The 20,004-nt window shown below is 31.3% G+C and overlaps 1 protein-coding gene across 2 annotated transcripts in view; it reads left to right on the top strand.

The window, feature by feature from the left end:
* Window positions 1-20,004, top strand: part of LOC139484615 (large neutral amino acids transporter small subunit 1-like) — a 42,086-nt gene that overhangs the window by 1,159 nt on the left and 20,923 nt on the right. Inside the window, exon 1 of one of the 2 annotated variants that reach the window (XM_071268405.1) lies at window positions 6,058-7,100. The exons of the other annotated variant lie outside the window; for it this stretch is intronic. Coding sequence (XP_071124506.1) covers window positions 6,617-7,100 — 484 coding nt within the window. The 5' untranslated portion in view covers window positions 6,058-6,616. Of the gene's footprint in view, window positions 1-6,057; window positions 7,101-20,004 lie in introns of those variants that run through there. 2 annotated transcript variants of the gene reach the window in all.

The following is a 20,004-nucleotide window of genomic DNA, read 5'->3' as shown; positions in this document are numbered from 1 at the left end:
CTAAACATCCAATATCCAATATTTCCACAGAAACAGCTTGTGTATAATTGATGTTTTAAATGATATAGACAAAAGAACACTGAGAATTTTGGGGTGGCATTAGAAATTATACAAAAAAAAAGGAAAATAACTTGCCAAAGAATGGGAGATTCATTATAAAAATTTGCTAGCTTCAAGTGAAGATGATAAAAATGATACAAAGCAAATTATAAATATAGAGAACGAAGACCATAACTTTGCAAATACACAATGTACATCCCTTATTGTCCCCAATATATATATAACAGAGCTCCAGATAAGCTGCGTATTTGCGTGATCACGCAATACAAATAATAAAAACCCAATGCAATTGCCCATTGCAGGGTTCAATAACCCAATTAATTCAAAGGAAAACCCAATAATATGCCAAAACCATGAGTTCTCAACTCTTTTATTGGCTACTATTTGCGTTATTTACCCTTATCTGTTTACAGTCGTCGCGTAAACTATTTTTATAATATTTATAATTGGAAATTTCCTTTCGTTCTAAAAATAGATCCCTGCATCAAGTAGCTGAAATGGGTCCCTGTTAGAGTTTTCCGTTGCTCAAAGGGTACACGTGTTTTTGAAAACATTTCGATCTTCTCAGCATTTATCCAATTAGCGTGTGTCATGTAGTCATATTTTTTTCGCATTGCTCGGGATTTATCATAACATAGATTGAATTAAAACGAAAGTGAATGTCCGGTAAAAATATTGAATAGAAGCATGTTTTCTGCTTCTTTTGAAAAGCTGAGGAAAAGTTATGACGATAACAAGACTCAGCTAGTGTTTTTAGGAAGTGTCCATCGAACACACGGGCGTGTGTGCGTACCTTAACGAGAACATTGCTAATAAAAACAGGCAGGGTTTCCTCAAAAACGAAATCAGATGGAAAAAGTGAAAGGCCTAATCAATTATGACATGATAAAGCATCAGAAACCAAAAGTTCTAATAAAAGACAACTAAACCCAGATTTATGAAAATTGGAATAAAACAAAACCGTTCAAGTATAATTAGAGTTTATATACTATTTTTTTTTCATTTTACTGTTAATTAATGAATACACACACATGCAGAATTTATTAAATAAAGGTATAAGACGAGTGCCTGTGAATACAACTATCCGTTTTTTTAGTTCATATGAGAAAATACAAAATTGGCAGAAGGTTTGAAACGGAACACAAATTAATCCTACAATTGCTCCTCAGTGAATAAACCAAATAAAACAGCTATCAAATAACCCTAACCCTAAACCAAGTAAAACAGCTAAACAAAGAAAGAAACATATTTAAGATGGAAAAAATCTGGGGTTGCTATTGCCTAAATATTCAATATTGTGTTGATGAGAAACCCAATACATTAAGGAGCTTCGTGGTGAAAAACCCAATTTGATATTAACATGAGGGGTGAATTGGAATTGATCTTGCAATTAAAAAACTTTTTCACCCAATTATATTTGAAAATGGTGGGTTAAAAACCCAATTTGTGAATTCTTATCTGGAGCTCTGATATAAGTCTGAAAATTACACCAAACAGTGTTAGAGTTAGATTTTCTGCTGACAAATTGTTGTCCGTCCCTCTGAGGGATTCAAACTCACACCTTTGATACACTACAGCACCAATCGCTTAGCGTCATGTCCAGTGCTCTAGACCACTCGATCACATCCGCTATATTAGAATATAACTTCAATAGTTGTAGTGTTACCTTGTCACGGAAGGCTGATCTAGAGATAGACATGCTACACATGTTTTTAAGCGTGTGCAAATTTTATATTGTTATTGCCCTTTTCTTTTGAAAAATTTGACGCCATGTGCCCTTTAGTGTTATCTGGATCGAGATCGGGTCGCGGTATTTGGTTTTTCACTGATCGAAGGGCGACAAACATTGACTAAAGTTGGTTGCATGTTATTTCATGAAGACAATATGTATCTCTTCCACGAGACTCTAGAGCATACATTAAATCATTCTTAATTTCAGCAAAATCAGTGTGTTACTTCATTAGAACGTGATGAAAGTTGCCTGAAGTAAACTTGTAATCCATTTATTGCATTAACCCTTTCAACGCTACACAAAAAATTAGAAAAATGGGTGCTGCTGCTGCATTTTTTTTGTGTTCATTCATTAGAACAGTATATTCTTTTTCAGACTGCTGTATCTTTTTTATTATATGAGATACAGAGAAAGTTATTGCATGAAAAATGCTCAGGAGAGCATGAACTGTAATGTTAGGCAATTGTTTTAATGAAATTTTTATCAGGTTACCTGCATATTCAGGTAATTGGGCAATTATTTTAATGAAATTTTTATCAGGTTACCTGCATATTCAGGTAATTAACAGGTAAAAGGTGTAATTTATTACATTTGTATTGAATTTTGAATACAAACTACTTTTAGCATGTTTAGTCTTCATTTATTTTGTTGTTTTATCTGCCATATAATAAAGAAGACACCAGTTGCTCGATTCCGTAGTGTATTGCACCATACACAATGTTTTACATAATCGTGGCACAAATAAATGGCTCCGTCCTAAAAAATGTCAGTCAACCTCCGTTTTCCCCCTTTTTCTACGTCTCGTAATGATCGATCAAATCATATTTCCCACACAAATTAAATGTAATAAACACATTGAAATAACAAGAAACCTTTTAACTAATTAACTAAACATTCATGAATGGCACAGCTGACGGACATTGGTTAGATCAGGCCAGAAAAAATATAGTCTTGTTTCCTGCTTCCCGACGGACCCTAAAGTTTTTTTTGAAAAAATCAAAAAAAAATCAAAAAAAAAAATCAATTTCATCACAGTAGTCCGACGGGCTAGTCAAAATTTTGTTTAAAGCTATGAATTTCACAAAATTTTGATTTTCAACAAATCTCAGATTTTTCATGAACTTTGCTGTCTTTATTGTACAGTTTAGGCCACACTTAGGCCTAAATTAAAATATTGTTTGTTTGCCCTTTTCCGACCCTATGTTTTGAAACAGGGTAGGTAGGTAGGTAAAATATTTTATTTTTTTTCCCAAAAAAATAACTTGGCTCGTTATATTTTTTTTCATGGGTAGGCAGGTAGGTATAATATTTTATTTTATAGATACAAAATCTGCATAATGTCATTTTTGTCTGTTTTGCTTTTGCTAATAGAATGAAATTCGAACAGTGTGGCTGTGGCCATTGATTGACACATTAAATTCATCCATTGACTGGGACAATTTACGCGAACGTTTGTATGTAACGACCATTGCTCACTGTGTACTTTTTAAAGACACTTAAACTATGGGGTCACCAAAGGTCCTCAACACCTTAATAAAGTATTTCGAAAAATTAATCAGAAATAACACTATGTTTTGATTTATATCAATTGTATAAATCAAAACATAAAGGTTATTCCTGATTAATTTTTCGAACTATTTTATAATTAAAGGCGTTAAGAAACCTTTGGTGACCCCACAGTTTAAATGTCTATCGTAGGTACGTCGTGAACAGTGGTCGTTACAGACACACGTTCACCTAAATTGACCCAGTTAATGGATGAATTTAATGTGTCAATCAATGGCCACAGCCACACTGTTTTGAATTTCATTCTAAGTTTCAGGGACTACGCTTCGAAAAAAAGTATCATGTAGAATGTGAAGTTAATTCATATGCACTAATATTTTGTTTTCAAATATCAAAATATAGAGCTGTGCCGCATATTTTCAACGTTTAAATATGCCTGGAACTTTGAAGAGTTTTAGCTTGCACTAATATTCTGTACTACGTACCTTGTACGCTTACCTCTACCTAAAGGTTTTCTGTAAGAGATAACTTTGTCCTGGTAAAATATGTCCGGGCAGACATACATTACTAGTAGAAAAAGTCCCTAGAGTGTTTAAATTTCCGTGTGTGCCTATGTTTCTAATAAAAATGCTACAAGACTTGAACTCAATTGTCACATATTTTACATCGCATTTATAAATGATCTGTATGGAAAACTTGGGCGATTTTACTGCCAAATATTCTCCAATTCACAGGCTTTTGTCACCTTTGGTTCATGTCAGATATAAATAATATAGCAATGCTGGTCGAAGGCATCGTTAACATAATCTTCCTGATCTACGGATCACAAAAGGCCATCCCTACATAGAATACAACGTCCGTTTACACAAAATACTACGGTTTGTACACACGTTGATAATTTTGTATTAAACGAACTATTTTGTATTAAACGAACTTTTTTGTAAATGAACCCTGCTCTTCAAGTTAAAAATATAGAGTTAACGTACGTTATATCATGATTTCAAAGCGTTCAACATCGATTTCAAACAAATGCTTTGAAACTCTAAATGCAAGTGTTCATGTCAAACGCTCACGTGATACCAAACAGACTAGACCTTTCACGATAAAGATAAAACCCGAGGATTCCGGTAAAAAAGTTTTGAGCGGGAAATACAAATAAAAGATTTTTGGTAGGAACGAAAAAATAAAATAAAATAAAATCTTGCTGATAAATACAAATAAAAGATTTTCAGGCGGAACGAATTTAAAGGGTAGGTCGGTAAAGGGCAAACAAACAATATTTTAATTTAAGCCTTAAAATTATTTTGGTTTGCCCAACCCTACCCAAAGGTTGAGACAGTGGGTAGGTAGGTAGGCATTTTCTCTTTTTTTTTCATAAAAAGAAATTGAAGTATCTGATGTTTATAATTAGTCTTCATGCCCATTTGATTTAAAAAAAACTTCTTCAAATCAGTACAATAAAAGAATTTGAGTAGGCAGCTTTTTTCTGGGAAGGTAGCATTTTGGCAAACAAACCTATTATTTATTATGGCCTTATTCAAACTTTATATCAAAATTATAACATGAAAACGAAATTATTATGCAACAGAAGTTTATACGGTTAAAATGAAGAGAAAAAAAAAATAAAATGAAAAAATAAAATTAAATTATTTACCTACCTACCTACCCTATTTTTTTCTGACTTGTAGCAGGAAACAAGACTATATTTTTTTTTGGCCTCAACTTGATTAATGTATATATTTCCATGTATATGCATTGTTTCAATTTATTTATTAAAGTTGCTTAACTCTGGGACTATTATACTAATATCATTATATTATGTACCAGCTAAACTTTGTTAAATTTATATATCTTTTTAATGAGAAACACTGAAAATGTGTATCTTACTAGTTTATTTATGTGCCCTTTTTGGTAAAGTCGATGCACAAAGTGCCCTTTTGGTAAAAAAATTTACCATGCCCTTATTTAGTTCTAGATAAAACACTAAGGTACATCATGTACATTACTGAGAGAAACTTAAATACAATGAATAAAAATGTTTTTTCAAAGATGGACATAATTTGCCTAAATTTGTTGCAAGTCAGTAAGACAAACAGAGGAAAGAAGTTTATTGGCTCTCTGTATAAATAATATATCAGTCAGACTGCTGTGGATAGTAAACTAAATTGTCCCCAAGTACATGTACCTATGGTATTGACACTTATGAAATATTTTGGTGCAAAATAATTTGGTTTGTTGGCAAATGAAAGATTTATTTAGTGCAAATGTAAAGTAAAAAAATCATAAATGTACATGTACATGCCTACAATGTTATATAAATGTATATACATGTACATGTACAAACATGACAAATGAACATGTCTACAATTGCTATATATATATATAAACATGATAAATATGTACATTGTACATTATAATATTATTTTCTGATACAAAAATAAAATAAATTCTGATACAAAAAGAAAATAAATTCTGATACAAAAAGGTACGATTTTACATGTACATGTACAATGTACATGTACAAATATATATACGATCTGTAATAATTTGAAGAAGTTCTTACATGTACATGTTGAATTAAAGTTGAAAACAAGAATTCTTAGTCCTACACATACAGTTCATGTACATGTATGAAGGTTTATTTCTTTTTTCATTGTTTGTCCACCATCTTTTTACCGGTGGACAATACTGTATTGTGTGTGTGTGTGTGTGTAAACATGTGCATATATATATCAAAATACATCTTCTTAAATTTGTGTGCATATCTTCATGATCTTAGTGTTTAAAGTGCATGAATTTGATAGAGGACAATTGCAAAGATCTATATACTGAAATTGCCATGCAGTTAAAACCATCATGGTTCAGCTGTTTCTAATTAAGTTTGGGATGTTTCGGAAACATTGATCTCTTTATCATATTTATAGTTCAGGAAACAAATTAAACTTTATTATGGATAAGTTTAAGGTGACAATAACATAATATAATCTGCATGGTCATCAGTAATAAATAATGTATGCACCATATATCTTTAATACATCCTCTAATACAATGAAGTAACTTATAATTGGCCATTCTTATGATAGTAAGGTGGCTTTTAATGGTATCAATTCTATAAACTTTGGAGTCTTAAAGTATTTGTTTTCTATGACTATTTAGTACTGTCATACAGCTGTAGCTCGTTGGTGATTTTGAGCCAGTCAACATGGTCAATACTGTTTATATTTGTTGTGTCTGATGACAAAATTGGATCATGTAAAAATTTTCTCTTTTTACTGAACATAAAGGAATACATATATATACTGTGACATAAAAGCAAACATGACAACATCAAATTCAATAGAAAAAGTTAAAGGTGGTATGGAGGATGAGAAATTGAAAGTTATCATTGAAAAAGTTGAACTTGGTAGAAATTTAAAGCTTGTCCATGGTGTAGCGATTCTGATTGGAGTAATAATTGGCTCTGGTATATTTGTATCTCCTGTGGGAATACTAAAAGAGACAAAGTCCGTTGGATTTTCGTTCGTTATGTGGATTATCTGTGGACTGTACAATTGCCTGTGTGCCCTGTGTTTTGCTGAATTGGGGACAACATTCCCCCAATCTGGAGGAGAATATATCTACATACATAGAGCATTCGGAGATGGTGTGGCATTTGTTAGTTTATGGATCAGTTTTATATTAATTTGTCCAGTGGCAATAGCGGCATGTTCACTGATATTCTCTGTGTATATCTTACAGCCTTACTTCCCAAACTGTAAAGTACCAGACCTAGGAGTCAACTTACTTGCAGCCTCTGTCTTTAGTAAGCTATTTATATTTGGAAGTTGGAGGCAAAACCTTAAAGTTACATTTTGTAGCTATTAATCTTTATCAAGGGTTTTGCAGATCTATACATGATTAAACTAAGGCCATGTTCACACTGCCCATGCGAAACTGTATTGTTAACATCTTTGAAATAAAAACTAATCAATTGTTTAACATGTATTGAATTCTATATTTAAAAGTACTTTAATAGCTTCGAGTGTTTCCTGTATTCATTTAAAATCAATGTTCAAATTTCAATTAAGGCCTCAAATAAAATATTGTTTGTTTCCCCAAACCCAATCAACCTTGCAAAAACGGTCCGACTCACAAAATTTTATTGTCAAAACTAAGTCAAACACATTATTTTATTCTTTTCTGATTTCAGGCTTGCCTAATTGGCCGATATTGTTCCAGCTTTTTGGAAAAAATAAAATTATTTCCCTACCTACATTTTTGTACCTACCCACACCTGGCTTGGCAGGGTTGAGATTGGGGAAACAAACAATATATTAATTTAGGCCTAAACTTGTTAAAGCCTCAGTGTGAACAAGGCCTTACATGTTGTACTTTCTTACATGTTGTAGCAACTTTACCTGACCATATCGGGAAATAGGTATTTAGTCGGATCTTAACACGTACTTGTGATTGGGTTAAAAACGGTTATGATAAAGATATACGAAGAAATGTCGAAATATTCAGGACTTAATTAAATCCGTATTTAGGTAGGATGACCAGTGCAAGCATACAATTTTTATTGCGTCTTACACTTTGAGAAGCGAATAATCTTTAACTGCTTTATTCAAACATTGTGTAAAAACGTTAATTTTGAGCTATGAAAGTCAAGTGGCTCCAGCATTTTTCTGAGGAAGTTTTAAAAAATTGCAAAGAAATATTTTTACAGTGGGTTAGATTTCGTTAGTCTTCACTATCTATAAATTAAAAACTTTTGGTTATATTTATAATTTAGAATCATCATTGAAGGTGAAGGACGATTGCACAGTTAATTAATTATATTGATGTGCCATTTGTATATATGCAAGAGTGACATTCCGTTGTATTATATGCCAATTCGAAAAAGTTATGCGAGTATTATCTCCCCTTAACAGGTTCATTATTGTCGAGCCTGCAACTTTTGTTGCAGAAAGCTCGACATAGGGATAGCTCACTTCTTAAAAGCTTTATATTTCAGAAGGTGGAAGACCTGGATGCTTCATACTTTGTATATAGATGCTTCATGTTACAAAGTTTCCGTCAGTCACATGTCCAATGTCCTTGACCTCATTTTCATGGTTCAGTGACCACTTGAAAAAAAAGTTCAAATTTTTTGTAATGTTGAATTCTCTCTTATTATAAGTAATAGGATAACTATATTTGGTATGTGCATACCTTGCAAGGTCCTCATGTCTGTCAGACAGTTTTCACTTGACCTCGACCTCATTTCATGGATCAGTGATCAAGGTTAAGTTTTGGTGGTCAAGTCCATATCTCAGATACTATAAGCAATAGGGCTAGTATATTCGGTGTATGGAAGGACTGTAAGGTGTACATGTCTAACTGGCAGGTGTCATCTAACCTTGACCTCATTTTCATGGTTCAGTGGTTATAGTTAAATTTTGGTGTTTTGGTCTGTTTTTCTCATACTATATGCAATAGGTCTACTATATTTGTTGTATGGAATGATGGTAAGGTGTACATGTCTAGCGGGCAGATGTCATGTGACCTTGACCTCATTTTCATGGTTCAGTGGTCAAAGTTAAGTTTTTGAGTTTTGGTCTTTTTATCTAATACTGTATGCCATAGGTCAACTATATTTGGTGTATGGAAATATTTTATGTATGTCAGTTGTGCAGGTTTTATTTGACAGTGACCTCATTTTCACGGTTCATTGCACAGTGTTAAGTTTTTGTGTTTTGGTCTATTTTTCTTAAACTATAAGTAATGGGTCAACTATATATGTTGTATAGAAGCATTGTTAGCTGTACATGTCTGTCTGGCATGGTTCATCTGACCTTGACCTCATTTTCAAGGTTCATTGGTCTTTGTTTAGTTATCTTGGTTAATGTTAAGTTTATGAGACAGTTGTAATAAAACTAAGCTTTATACTTAGGACTATCAACATAATATCAATGATTAGTATAGAAGGCGAGACATTTCAGCGTGTGCACTCTTGTTTTATAATTAAGTTTAGGTTTCTGATATAATTTTGAATAATCACAAAATGTATCAATTCAATATATTTCAGTTTTTGTTATTGGTGTATCAAAAACATTGATGTACGAATATAATTTCATAAATTTGAAACGTTTAAAATGATTACATACCAATATAAAGAACCGTTCATCATTTTTGAAAAAGACTATGAACGTAATTCAAACTATTTATCTTCCCTTAATGATAGATTGATTGGGAAATGACTCAGCGTCATCTAATAATAATCACAGAGAGGGACCAGCAAGCAATTTTTAATTGTAGCTTATTTAACGTTAAAACAATTTTCCACTATAAACGAATGTTACTTTATACAAATATAAGGACTTTGTTAGCTAAATCTACAAATTTAATTAGATATTATGATTTTTTATTGCAATAGATTAATATGCTACACGTTGTACATTTAACTTTTGTTTAGAGGCTGTAGCTGGTAAATGTTCTTCGTCCATTAAACCTTTCTATATAGTACTGCCTTAATTAAAAAAAAACCGACTTCATAGTGTATTAATATTTCCAAATAGTTTTCAGACTCAAATATTAAAGGAGATAAATGCTGGTTTATATTGTATGATATGGATTCACCCTTGAAATTAATATTTAATTTGAATTTAATTAGATAAGCAATTTACCCATGCCCAGTAGCCCAGTATTATACAATGTATTTGGAGTCTTAATTAAAAAATAGCTGTATTAATTTTCCATACATTGAGAACATTTTTTCCATGTCAGAAGCCTATTATAGTCTGTAGGTTTGACCTGAGACTATTGTGTCGTCTATAGGTCTAACATGGGACCATCATATGACTTTTGTTAAGTCCATTCTAATTTACATGTCAGACAATGATTTGGGTTTGTATTACACTGTTCCTTGCTGGGTGGATCATTTGCTCAGTAAATTTAGAAGTTTAGAAGACAACAGCTTATTTATTGTAGATGTTAGAATTGAAATTTATGAGTATTTTCTCAATAAACTTTATAAAATTTAAACATAACAGTCTGGTATACTTGTCAAGGGTGTTCATTGGGAGAGGAATTCTACCCATTGTTATTGACCATGTTGTATCAATTACTTCTATCCCTTTTGTGAATTTTTGGTCAAAGAAAAATTATACTTGAAGAGGCCATGGAGTAATTTGTAATGTTTTTAAGTAGAGTCAGATTCCCTATGATAAAGATACATTTTGTACATTTGAGGTCAACAAGCGGTCAAACGAATATGGTCAGTCAGTAACTATTTAGTTTAACAAATGTAAAAGTAAGCTCCTTTCAACAGAAGAAATATTGTTTTACCACCTTGGATAAGGAATTTATTTGGACAGTGAAATGTTGACTTAGTGTAAAGGACCGAGTTCACTCCTGGCAAATTTTTATCTTTATGTTAAAAAGTATTAAATAGATACGTTTTATAAACCATTAATTAATTTTAAGTTTATATTGTCTTTTAGACACAACAGCTGGATCAGGATCAGATACGTTTTATAAACCATTTATTAATTTTAAGTTTATATTGTCTCTTAGACACAACAGCTGGATCAGGACTGGCTCCCAAAGTAAAATTTATTTTGTACATGTACATCATTTATGCTGAATTCATACATGTATATGTCATATAAAAACTTACAAATTATGATAAAATTGGATCAAAACTTGATGTTTTACACAAACAATACATAATTAAGGGGTCATTACTTTGTTTCATTCCTAATGTAATGTGCCAAAAGGAAGTCATTTTGTAAAGTTATATCACAACTAGATCTATGTAAGACTATTTTGTCAAGGTATTAAAGTGAAAAAACCCAGCTGCACCAATAGTGCATGATACACCTTTATTGTGTACACAGAAATTGTTGCAAGAATAAAATGGGATATTTCAAAGTCAATGCCACATTTAGTCCTCCAATCTATCCAAGTAAAATTAATTATAATATACAATAGATCAACCAAAATCTGGCAATTCTCAAGTCCCATAACTCTGTAATGACAAATCAGATAATTAAAACATTAGAAAGGAGCTTGTTTTCACCAATCCCTCCAATAATATAGTTTGGATGAAATCAATCCCTGAATACTGGAGTTAGTGTGTGATTTAAATTTGTGAAGAATACTGGAGTAATAGTGTGATTTATGAAAATTGTCTTAATCAAATTAAAACAAGAGTTTAGGTTTTGTAAATCTGGAACAACAATCTGTAAATTAAAAATATCACAAGGGTGCTTTATATTTCCTTTCATCAAAATCCCCACAATAATGAGAAGTTTGGAGGAAATCAATTCAGGAATACTTGGGTTAGGTTGCCACTTGTGTAAAATTGCCTTATATGTAAGAGACCAAGCTTCTTTTGTCAATTCTAATGTGTTGAAAGTTATATGATAATTAGATCAAGTGAATTTGAGTTTTTGTACGAAATATTGATGGATGGACATTGCTGTCAGAACAATAATTATATATACAACTAGCTTATAAAAGTTAAAATTTAAAGGGAAATTCCGCGATTTTTTACTTATCATCTAATTATGTTCATCTTAACATAAAAAACACATTTGCAAAGTTTTAAATTTATATTCCTTCTAATAACGGAGAAAATCAAGTATTTGTAACTTTTTTGGTTGAATTCTCGAGTGGGTCGTGACGTATTAGCCCGATTTATTGAATTCTGGGAAAAAATAAAATCTGTTTAACTCTTATAGCTTATCGACAATATACGTAATTAAAAGCGCACAGCTGACGAATGGTCGAAGTTATAAACCACAATATAAGAATGAACGAAAGTGAATATGCATATATATACCGTTTTGTATTGATTGAATTAAACTCCTATAAAATTATCTCTAGTAAATGTTTTTGAATAAATTTAATTAATTATTGTTGAGATTTTTTTCATAAAATATTTATTGAACATTTTTACTGATATTGAACTGAAAATATTTCAGTTCTATTTACCGTTATTGTTTTGATAATCATTTCAATGCAACTAATGTGTGAGCAGAGTGTGTATATTATTTTGTAAAGGTCACTGTATATTTCTCGGCTTGAGGTCAATTCGTTTACCTTGTAGCTATTTAGCCGCAGGTGTGAGTTCAAGCGTACACAGGTATAAATGTTGTTATTTGGAAAGGATAAATAGAAAGGATTAGAGTATATGCTGTCATGATGTTAATACACTAAGATTAAATACACGATGAGAATAAAGATACAATAATTAAATTGTGTAAATTAATTGAAAATAAAATTCAGATTCGTAATTCCGAAAGTGTATAAAAATAAAAGGAAACAATTTTTGATTACTTTCTTAGCGGCAATTGGCGTAAAGATTCAAATATGAAGCAAACAATAGTAGTTTTAATCTTTAATAAAAACTAAATGCAATATTACCCAATTTGATATACCATTGTACATCTGTTTGATATCATTGACTTTACCGGAATTTCTTAACTTCTATTCAAATCTGGCTGTGTTTAAATGCTAATAAAACTATTGCAATTTTAAAGTTTTTAATTGACAAAAAAATACAACATACAACATGCATAATTTTTTTTTAGTTTCTTTTTAACATTTTATTCTTACATAATTAAATTCATTTGACAATCATTTACACGAACTTTTTGTGAAAAGAATACTAATTATCTAAGCTAAGGCATTATATCTTTTGAGGATTTTTGAGGATTATTTTTTAAAATTCTATGATAATAGTTGTGCAATGTTGAACATGATAGCCGTCATTAATCCAAATAAGTAATACAGTAGTTGTAATAAAAGTTATACTTTAGTCATGCATTACAGATATTGACGAATTTATAATAGTTCGTTCATACATCGTTGTTCATGAAACAATCATTATTAGTATACATGTAAGTTTCCTGACGTATAAGAGCCATTGAGGATGAGCTCCAGAGAAATCAGACTAGTTGCGTTTCGTTCGTTTGTTTGTTGGGAAAGGAGAGGAAATGCAACCGCTTGTACAGATAAACGACAGAATTACCATACAAGCATTTATAGTCAACACAATCAGAAAGAGTTCCCATCGTTAGACGGGGAATATGAAGGCTTCCAAGAATGAACAAGTGACATGTCTAACTCTGAACAGTTAGAGAACAGACTATCGACATCGAACGCTTGTTCTTGATATTTGAAACTGTATGCATATATATACGTATACGTTTATGATATAGTGATGAGTTCTGACAAAAACTAAATTCCTTCATGGTTATATCTTGCCATACGTTTATATTGGTTTGTAAGGTGATTACTCAAAATCGTTATTTGAAAATCCTGTTTGTGAGATGTAGATTCATTTCAATACAGAAATTTCGTCTATATATTTCACAAGTGTATAACACGGAGAAGCTCTGAAGGTTCATTACTCCCATTTTGTTTGGGTGTGAACCATCGATGTTTACAGCAATATCAAGGAATAAGGTGATGATGGTAGAAAGAACTATGGGCGTCATGTGGCAAATATTACATGCATATCGGACAATGAGTTGTCAATCTGTATGAAAAGTTTTCCAATACAACCATATTATTGAGAAGGAATGTTTACATGCTATACTCTCGTACTAGTATTACAGGGTTCTTGTGGCGTTCACCTTAGACACACATCGTTTTAACGATGTTTAAAAAAAGACAGAACCAATTTAATGTCATATTTCCCTATTTTTTAAATATAACTAAAATTCTTTTATCTGACAAGAATATCCCTATTTAGCGAACAAGTAATTTATTCTTTTTTCGGTTATTGAATACCAAGAAAGAAAATAAATCCCGAAATTAATTTGAAACTTTGATACTCAAAAGTTTCCCAGCAAAATATTCACATCCCCTGAGGATAATTAGTGTTCGTCCAGTGGCATATATAACAATTGTGATGACGAATTCCTTCCTTTGTTTGAGAACAATCTTATTGAAATATAAATCTGTGATTTTCCTAGGTCCACAGCTTCAATGAACCAAAGCAAAAGTTATACATCGACCTGTATTTAAATGAAATTGGTTCTCTTCTTCTTTTGGTATACAACTGTAGTCTATCGACATTCGATGATTACATACTGTTGGCATACGTTGGCTAGTCTATTTACAACACTTTTACCCCTATTTATTCAAAATATATGTTTTTTTCTTATGTTCAATGTATACACGTATATATTTTAAATTGCGCTATAGTTCCGTAACTTTATATCCAGTCGTATAAACGAATCGTCGGCAAGTGCGTACATTTTTTAAATCAATATTTCTGGTCTGTTCCAATCTGTCCTTCACTATTGACAATGACTATATATTACATTTTCCCAAATTCACCCTTGGAAAAAATATTTAAATAGATTTTAATTTCATCAAATCTTATTTTTTGGGTATTATTTATATATTATGAATTATATTCTTTACACCAGAAATGTTATTTATAAACAAGCGTATGAGTTTAGTAATGACAAGTAAGACAGAGTTGTATATTATACATCTGATAGTTCAAAATGGAAAGTTATAAGTTATAAGTTATCAGCCGTGTACACTGATCAATACCTGCAGAAGTGAAACGATGCATGAACTTGCAAGCCCGACAGGAAATCGCTTGAATACCTGGACGTGTCACCTCACACCCCTCACAATACCTTTGGAAGTAATACCTTTAGCCATGCTGGTGATCAGATAAGGGAAGATCAAAATATATTTGAAAAAAGTTTATTACTTTAAAGAATTATGAACAAATTAGATTTTCGAAAACAATTTTCACGGAACACTTATTTATGATTTCAACTTTGACTTTTCACCTAATTCCAATATCAACAGTTTAAAAACAACAGACCATGGTAATTTAAAAAAAGTAAGAATATTTTCCGTATCAAGTTAGTTAGTCGTATTAAACAACCGTACGATTGACAAGATATCGACACGCAATTACGACTACATCGGTTACTGTAGTTTTGTTTATTTGTGGTTTATAGACATATCGTTTTTATTCATCGGGAAAGAAGACAAGATGGCGGATCTCGGAGAATTGATACTCTAAATTTAAAATCGATGGTGATCGCTTATCTAGCGGAATAAAACTTTAATATCTATGAATTTGAACATTTTTATACAGAATGAACATAATATCAATTTTTGATTTTTTTGCGAAGTTTCCCTTTAAGTAGCAATTTTAACTGTTAGTGAACCTTTTTGTGAGGTAAAATAATATGTTCCTCAAATGAAGTGAAGATACATGAACATTTCCTAATAATATATGCAGTATAATAGCATTTAAATTTGACCAATAATAATATACATTTGTATATATGCACTTCAATGAATGATATTATGTCTTTGATATTATGTAATAGTATACCATATGTATTGTTTATAATACATTTTTTGAAAAACACCACAATATTATTATGGCATTCAATTTAATGTCATTGAGAAAGGTCAAGGACTATTACAATAAGTGGTGAAAGTAATTTATGGCATTCTTTTTGTAATGTACATGTAAAATAAAGCTTAATCAAGAGACACACATGACATACTTTTTATTAGCATGCTTATTTCATATTTGGTGAAACATCTATGGTCAATCTACGCGTCACCAGTAAACTTAATTTGCGTCCATCAAATAACCAATTGATGCAGTTGGATCTTAAAATACAATACAGTTATCTCTTAACTGATATGGTCCTATTAAAGTAATTGTAACAAATTTTGAATTTTTGAAAAACTAGAGCTTTTTTACTTCAGGAATAGATTACATTTAATATTTAGCTGTATTTGGTAAAATAGTTAGGAATTTTTGGTCTTCGATGCTCTTCAACTTAATACTTCATTTGGCCTTGTTAACTATTTTGATTTGAGTGTCACTGATGAGTCTTTTGTAGAGGAAACATGTGTCTGGTGCAAATATGAAATTACAATCCTGGTATCTCCATATTAAAAACATTTTGACTTCAGTTTCACTTGTAAAATGCATACATGTACAAATGTAAGTTCCAGGTAATTACAACTTCAAGCTGTCTCTTTTTATCTCCTTGTTAATTACATGTAGGTGACCTGAATAGTGATAGATCATTCTATCAACACCTGATAAAACATGTATACATGTATGTCAGTTAGATATCATATGCATGTTAATGTTACTGTCATTAAATTAGTGCATGTTTTGTTATCAGGAGATTGATGTTAGTGGTACTAGATCAATGTTCTGAGGAAGAAGTGTACATCATGTACATGGTGAATAGGTTTCATTGCACCATATCATTCTGATCAAAACCTGGCCAGCACAGACTTGACAATACATGTATGTGTCTTTATTTCTTGAACGAGAGTTTATTGAAATCCTGTAGGAAAGTTGGATTAGGGACTGAATTATAATACTATAAGTTATATGGTTTGCTACTGACCCTCTACAGATCCATAGAGGGTTTGCAAAATTCAAAGGAGGTTAGGCCAAAAGCGGAATCTTCCATGGATTTTATTCACCCACTTTGGTCCATATGGGGTCAGCAGTGAACCATGTAATGAATTAATTACAAGTTGGACCTTTTTCTGCAGCGTTTTGTGAACAATGAAACTCAACAACATTAATAGATGATGTCTCTATTATCAGTAGATATGACGTCATTGACCCCTATGAAATTTACTCGCCCTCTAATTAAGAAACCATAGGGAGTCACAACGTGATTAATTAAACCTGTGGATCGATAAACAAATTAAACCTATTATAGTTTCTTTGTAAATCAAAACTTATAAAAAAATATAATTTATGAATTTTGTACATATTCAAACTAGTAAATATTAATTATTAAAATAATTTTTTCATTATGTTTATGTATGTAAGTTTTAATTTCAACGTTTGCATAATATATCTGCATGCATGTCGTTGAACTTCAGATGTTATCTGATTTTTGGTTGGGTTGTTGTCTCTTTTCAAATTCCCCATTTCTATTCTTAATTTTACTATCAAAAGTTAAAAAATAAAGGTGAGATATATCTCGATGACAACCGTTTATTATAATATTATAATAATGTCCCATCAAAATTTCAATTACAGGGACCGCGCTGGGTGTCGCCAATGTTGCAATGTGCGATTTATTATTTCATCTGGCGACAAAAAACTACTGCTGACGATATTTCTGGCACCGAAGTTTTCCTATGTCAAAACTTACATTTACTGTGACATTAACAATATTGATCTTCATTTAAAATTGGTAATAAGTTTTAAACAATTAAAGTACGAAATGAAATTTTACCTGGTAACAAGTTTATGACTTTGTTTACTATCACAAGCTAATCAATGGTTACGACAGGTGTCATATCTGTTGTTACATGTAATCTGTTTATCTGATGGGTGGTTAATTATCATCAACATAATAATTAATTAATTCAAACAGAATTGGTCAGTCTGCATTTGTCTTTTCATTTGAAGACATTTTCATATGGCAACACAATTTGTACGGTTAACTAGTTTCATGAGGAAAATATATAATTATCAGAGTCGAAAAGCATACTGTAAATTCAGAAATTATTGCGAGGTTTTTATTATTGCGAATAATGCGACTGAGTTGTAAACGCAATAATTAAAACTCGCATTTTGTAATATTTGAACTGACTTAAGCATGACTTTTCTCAAAATCGTAAAAATTTAAATCGCATTCAAGTGTAAAATGACAAAATCGCAATAATAAATGCACGCAATAATTTCTGAATTTACAGTAATAAACTTGTTAAAGAACATCATTTTACTTGTTTTCCGTAAAGAATAGCAAAATTAAGACGTAATTTGTCTTTGCTTTCCACCCTTAGTTATTGACCAGTATTTACCAGTTTTTCCAAGTAATTACCAGTATTTACTGCTTGTTGACGATAAACTGCTTTAGATGAATAATATAGAAGAATTTGATCATTTCTTCTGTTTCTTATCTGTAAACTAGAAACTGAACATAATCTCATCAACAGATCAAATCTCAATTGTAAAGAAATGTTAAACATATCTAGTGACCGTGGCGTCTGACATTTAGGCATATATATATTAATTTCATTTTATCAACTGAAAAAAATATCTTTTCTAATGTAATGCAATAAGGTTATTCACGTACAGTATCAAGTTTTTGTTTGATTCACCACCATTGACCAGCCTGAGAATATAATCTAAATTTATCATGTTTATGCAAGCAACTCTTCCAATCTTTGGAAGCACCTCAGAATACATACACTTTTCTTAAAATTTCGAGAGCTAAAAGCTGTGATTTTAAAATGAAAATTGCTCTGGTATTTCATGAAACATTGATGAAAAAATGGTGCTTAATGTTTCAATGCTTGTCCAAATAGGAGATGAGAGAGAGGTCTGGCTAGAAATTAAAATTGGCTGGATCTCTGCACAAAGGGTGCTTTGGTTAAATAAAGAGACGGACATCACTTTTTTGCTGTACATTCTCCAAGACCATATTTTTATATATTGAAAGATACTGATACTTTGATGATGAACAGACCCATCTGTTTCAACTTATAAACAAACTGTACCTGAAATTTTAGTTCCATTGAAATGATGATTATAAAAAGATATCAAAATATATATAAATGTTATTTTGAAATATCATAGAAGTAGAACTAGAAGTAAATAAACGACCCATATTAACTTTTTGATAGTAATATAGTTCCTTGACTCACTGATCATGAAGTGTAGAAAATGAGGTTATTTGTTATTTTGGGGGTGTCAATGATCTCCATAACTATTCTACCTGACAGTTGTCCTTAATAAGGTATATCTTATCAAAACAATGACCATTCATTACAAGGTATAGAGGACTAAGATTTCATCATTCTCATGATATGCTTGTTAACCAAATATTTACTATAAAATGTTTACACTGTAATACAATAATATTTCTTTGTTGTGGTGTATTTTAATATAGGCTATTGGCCAGAAGATCTTATTTTGTTTTGGTTTTCAGCCTGACCTAGTTTACCATATAAAAGACCTTTAAATCCTGTCAAATAAATCCATTCAAGTTTTCAATGTTTTGTTTTGGTTCCAAATAAAATTATAATATATGCGGTTGTTTATATTGAGTATTAATAAAATGATTTGGTATGAACTTGACCTAAATTCGAAGATATTTTGCTTATAAAGCAAGGGTAAGAAAATATAGAAATTTCCAATAGTTTGGGGTTTTTGATGTAAATGCAAGTTGTTGAAAAGACAGGAATTGAGAAACTTGTTATACATTTGTGTAAAAGTATATGTAGGGTACATAAATACTATTGAGAGCACAACCCAATGACACATATAACCGAAAGACATCTAAGAGTAGAGGGCAGCATACAGTAAATTAACAATAGATAGGTTAATAATAGATAGGTGTCTATGCAATGATACAATGTATGCAAGATTTTCTCTGTACGTTGAACTTGAAGACCCATTGTTGACCTTGGGCTTTTTTCTGCTCCTTGGTCAAGTTGTTTCTTTGACACATTGCCAAAAAAAACGAGAAAAAAACAAAATGAAAAAAAAAAAAGTATACAAACTCAACATGTAGAAAACTATAATGAGCAACAACTAATTCCCCGCCAAAACCTCTGGGTGATCTAAGGTGCTCCAGAAGGGAAGCAGATCCTACTCCACATGTGGCACCCATTGTGTTTCTCATCTCAGTACAAACTTTGTGATAATCCTAATGTGTATGTAGCATACAGTTACTCACTCTTGATTTAGATATTTAACAACC

This window comes from Mytilus edulis, chromosome 8 (assembly GCF_963676685.1).
Source record: "Mytilus edulis chromosome 8, xbMytEdul2.2, whole genome shotgun sequence".
NCBI classification, from domain to species: domain Eukaryota; kingdom Metazoa; phylum Mollusca; class Bivalvia; order Mytilida; family Mytilidae; genus Mytilus; species Mytilus edulis.
This window is presented reverse-complemented; position numbering and strand designations above follow the sequence as displayed.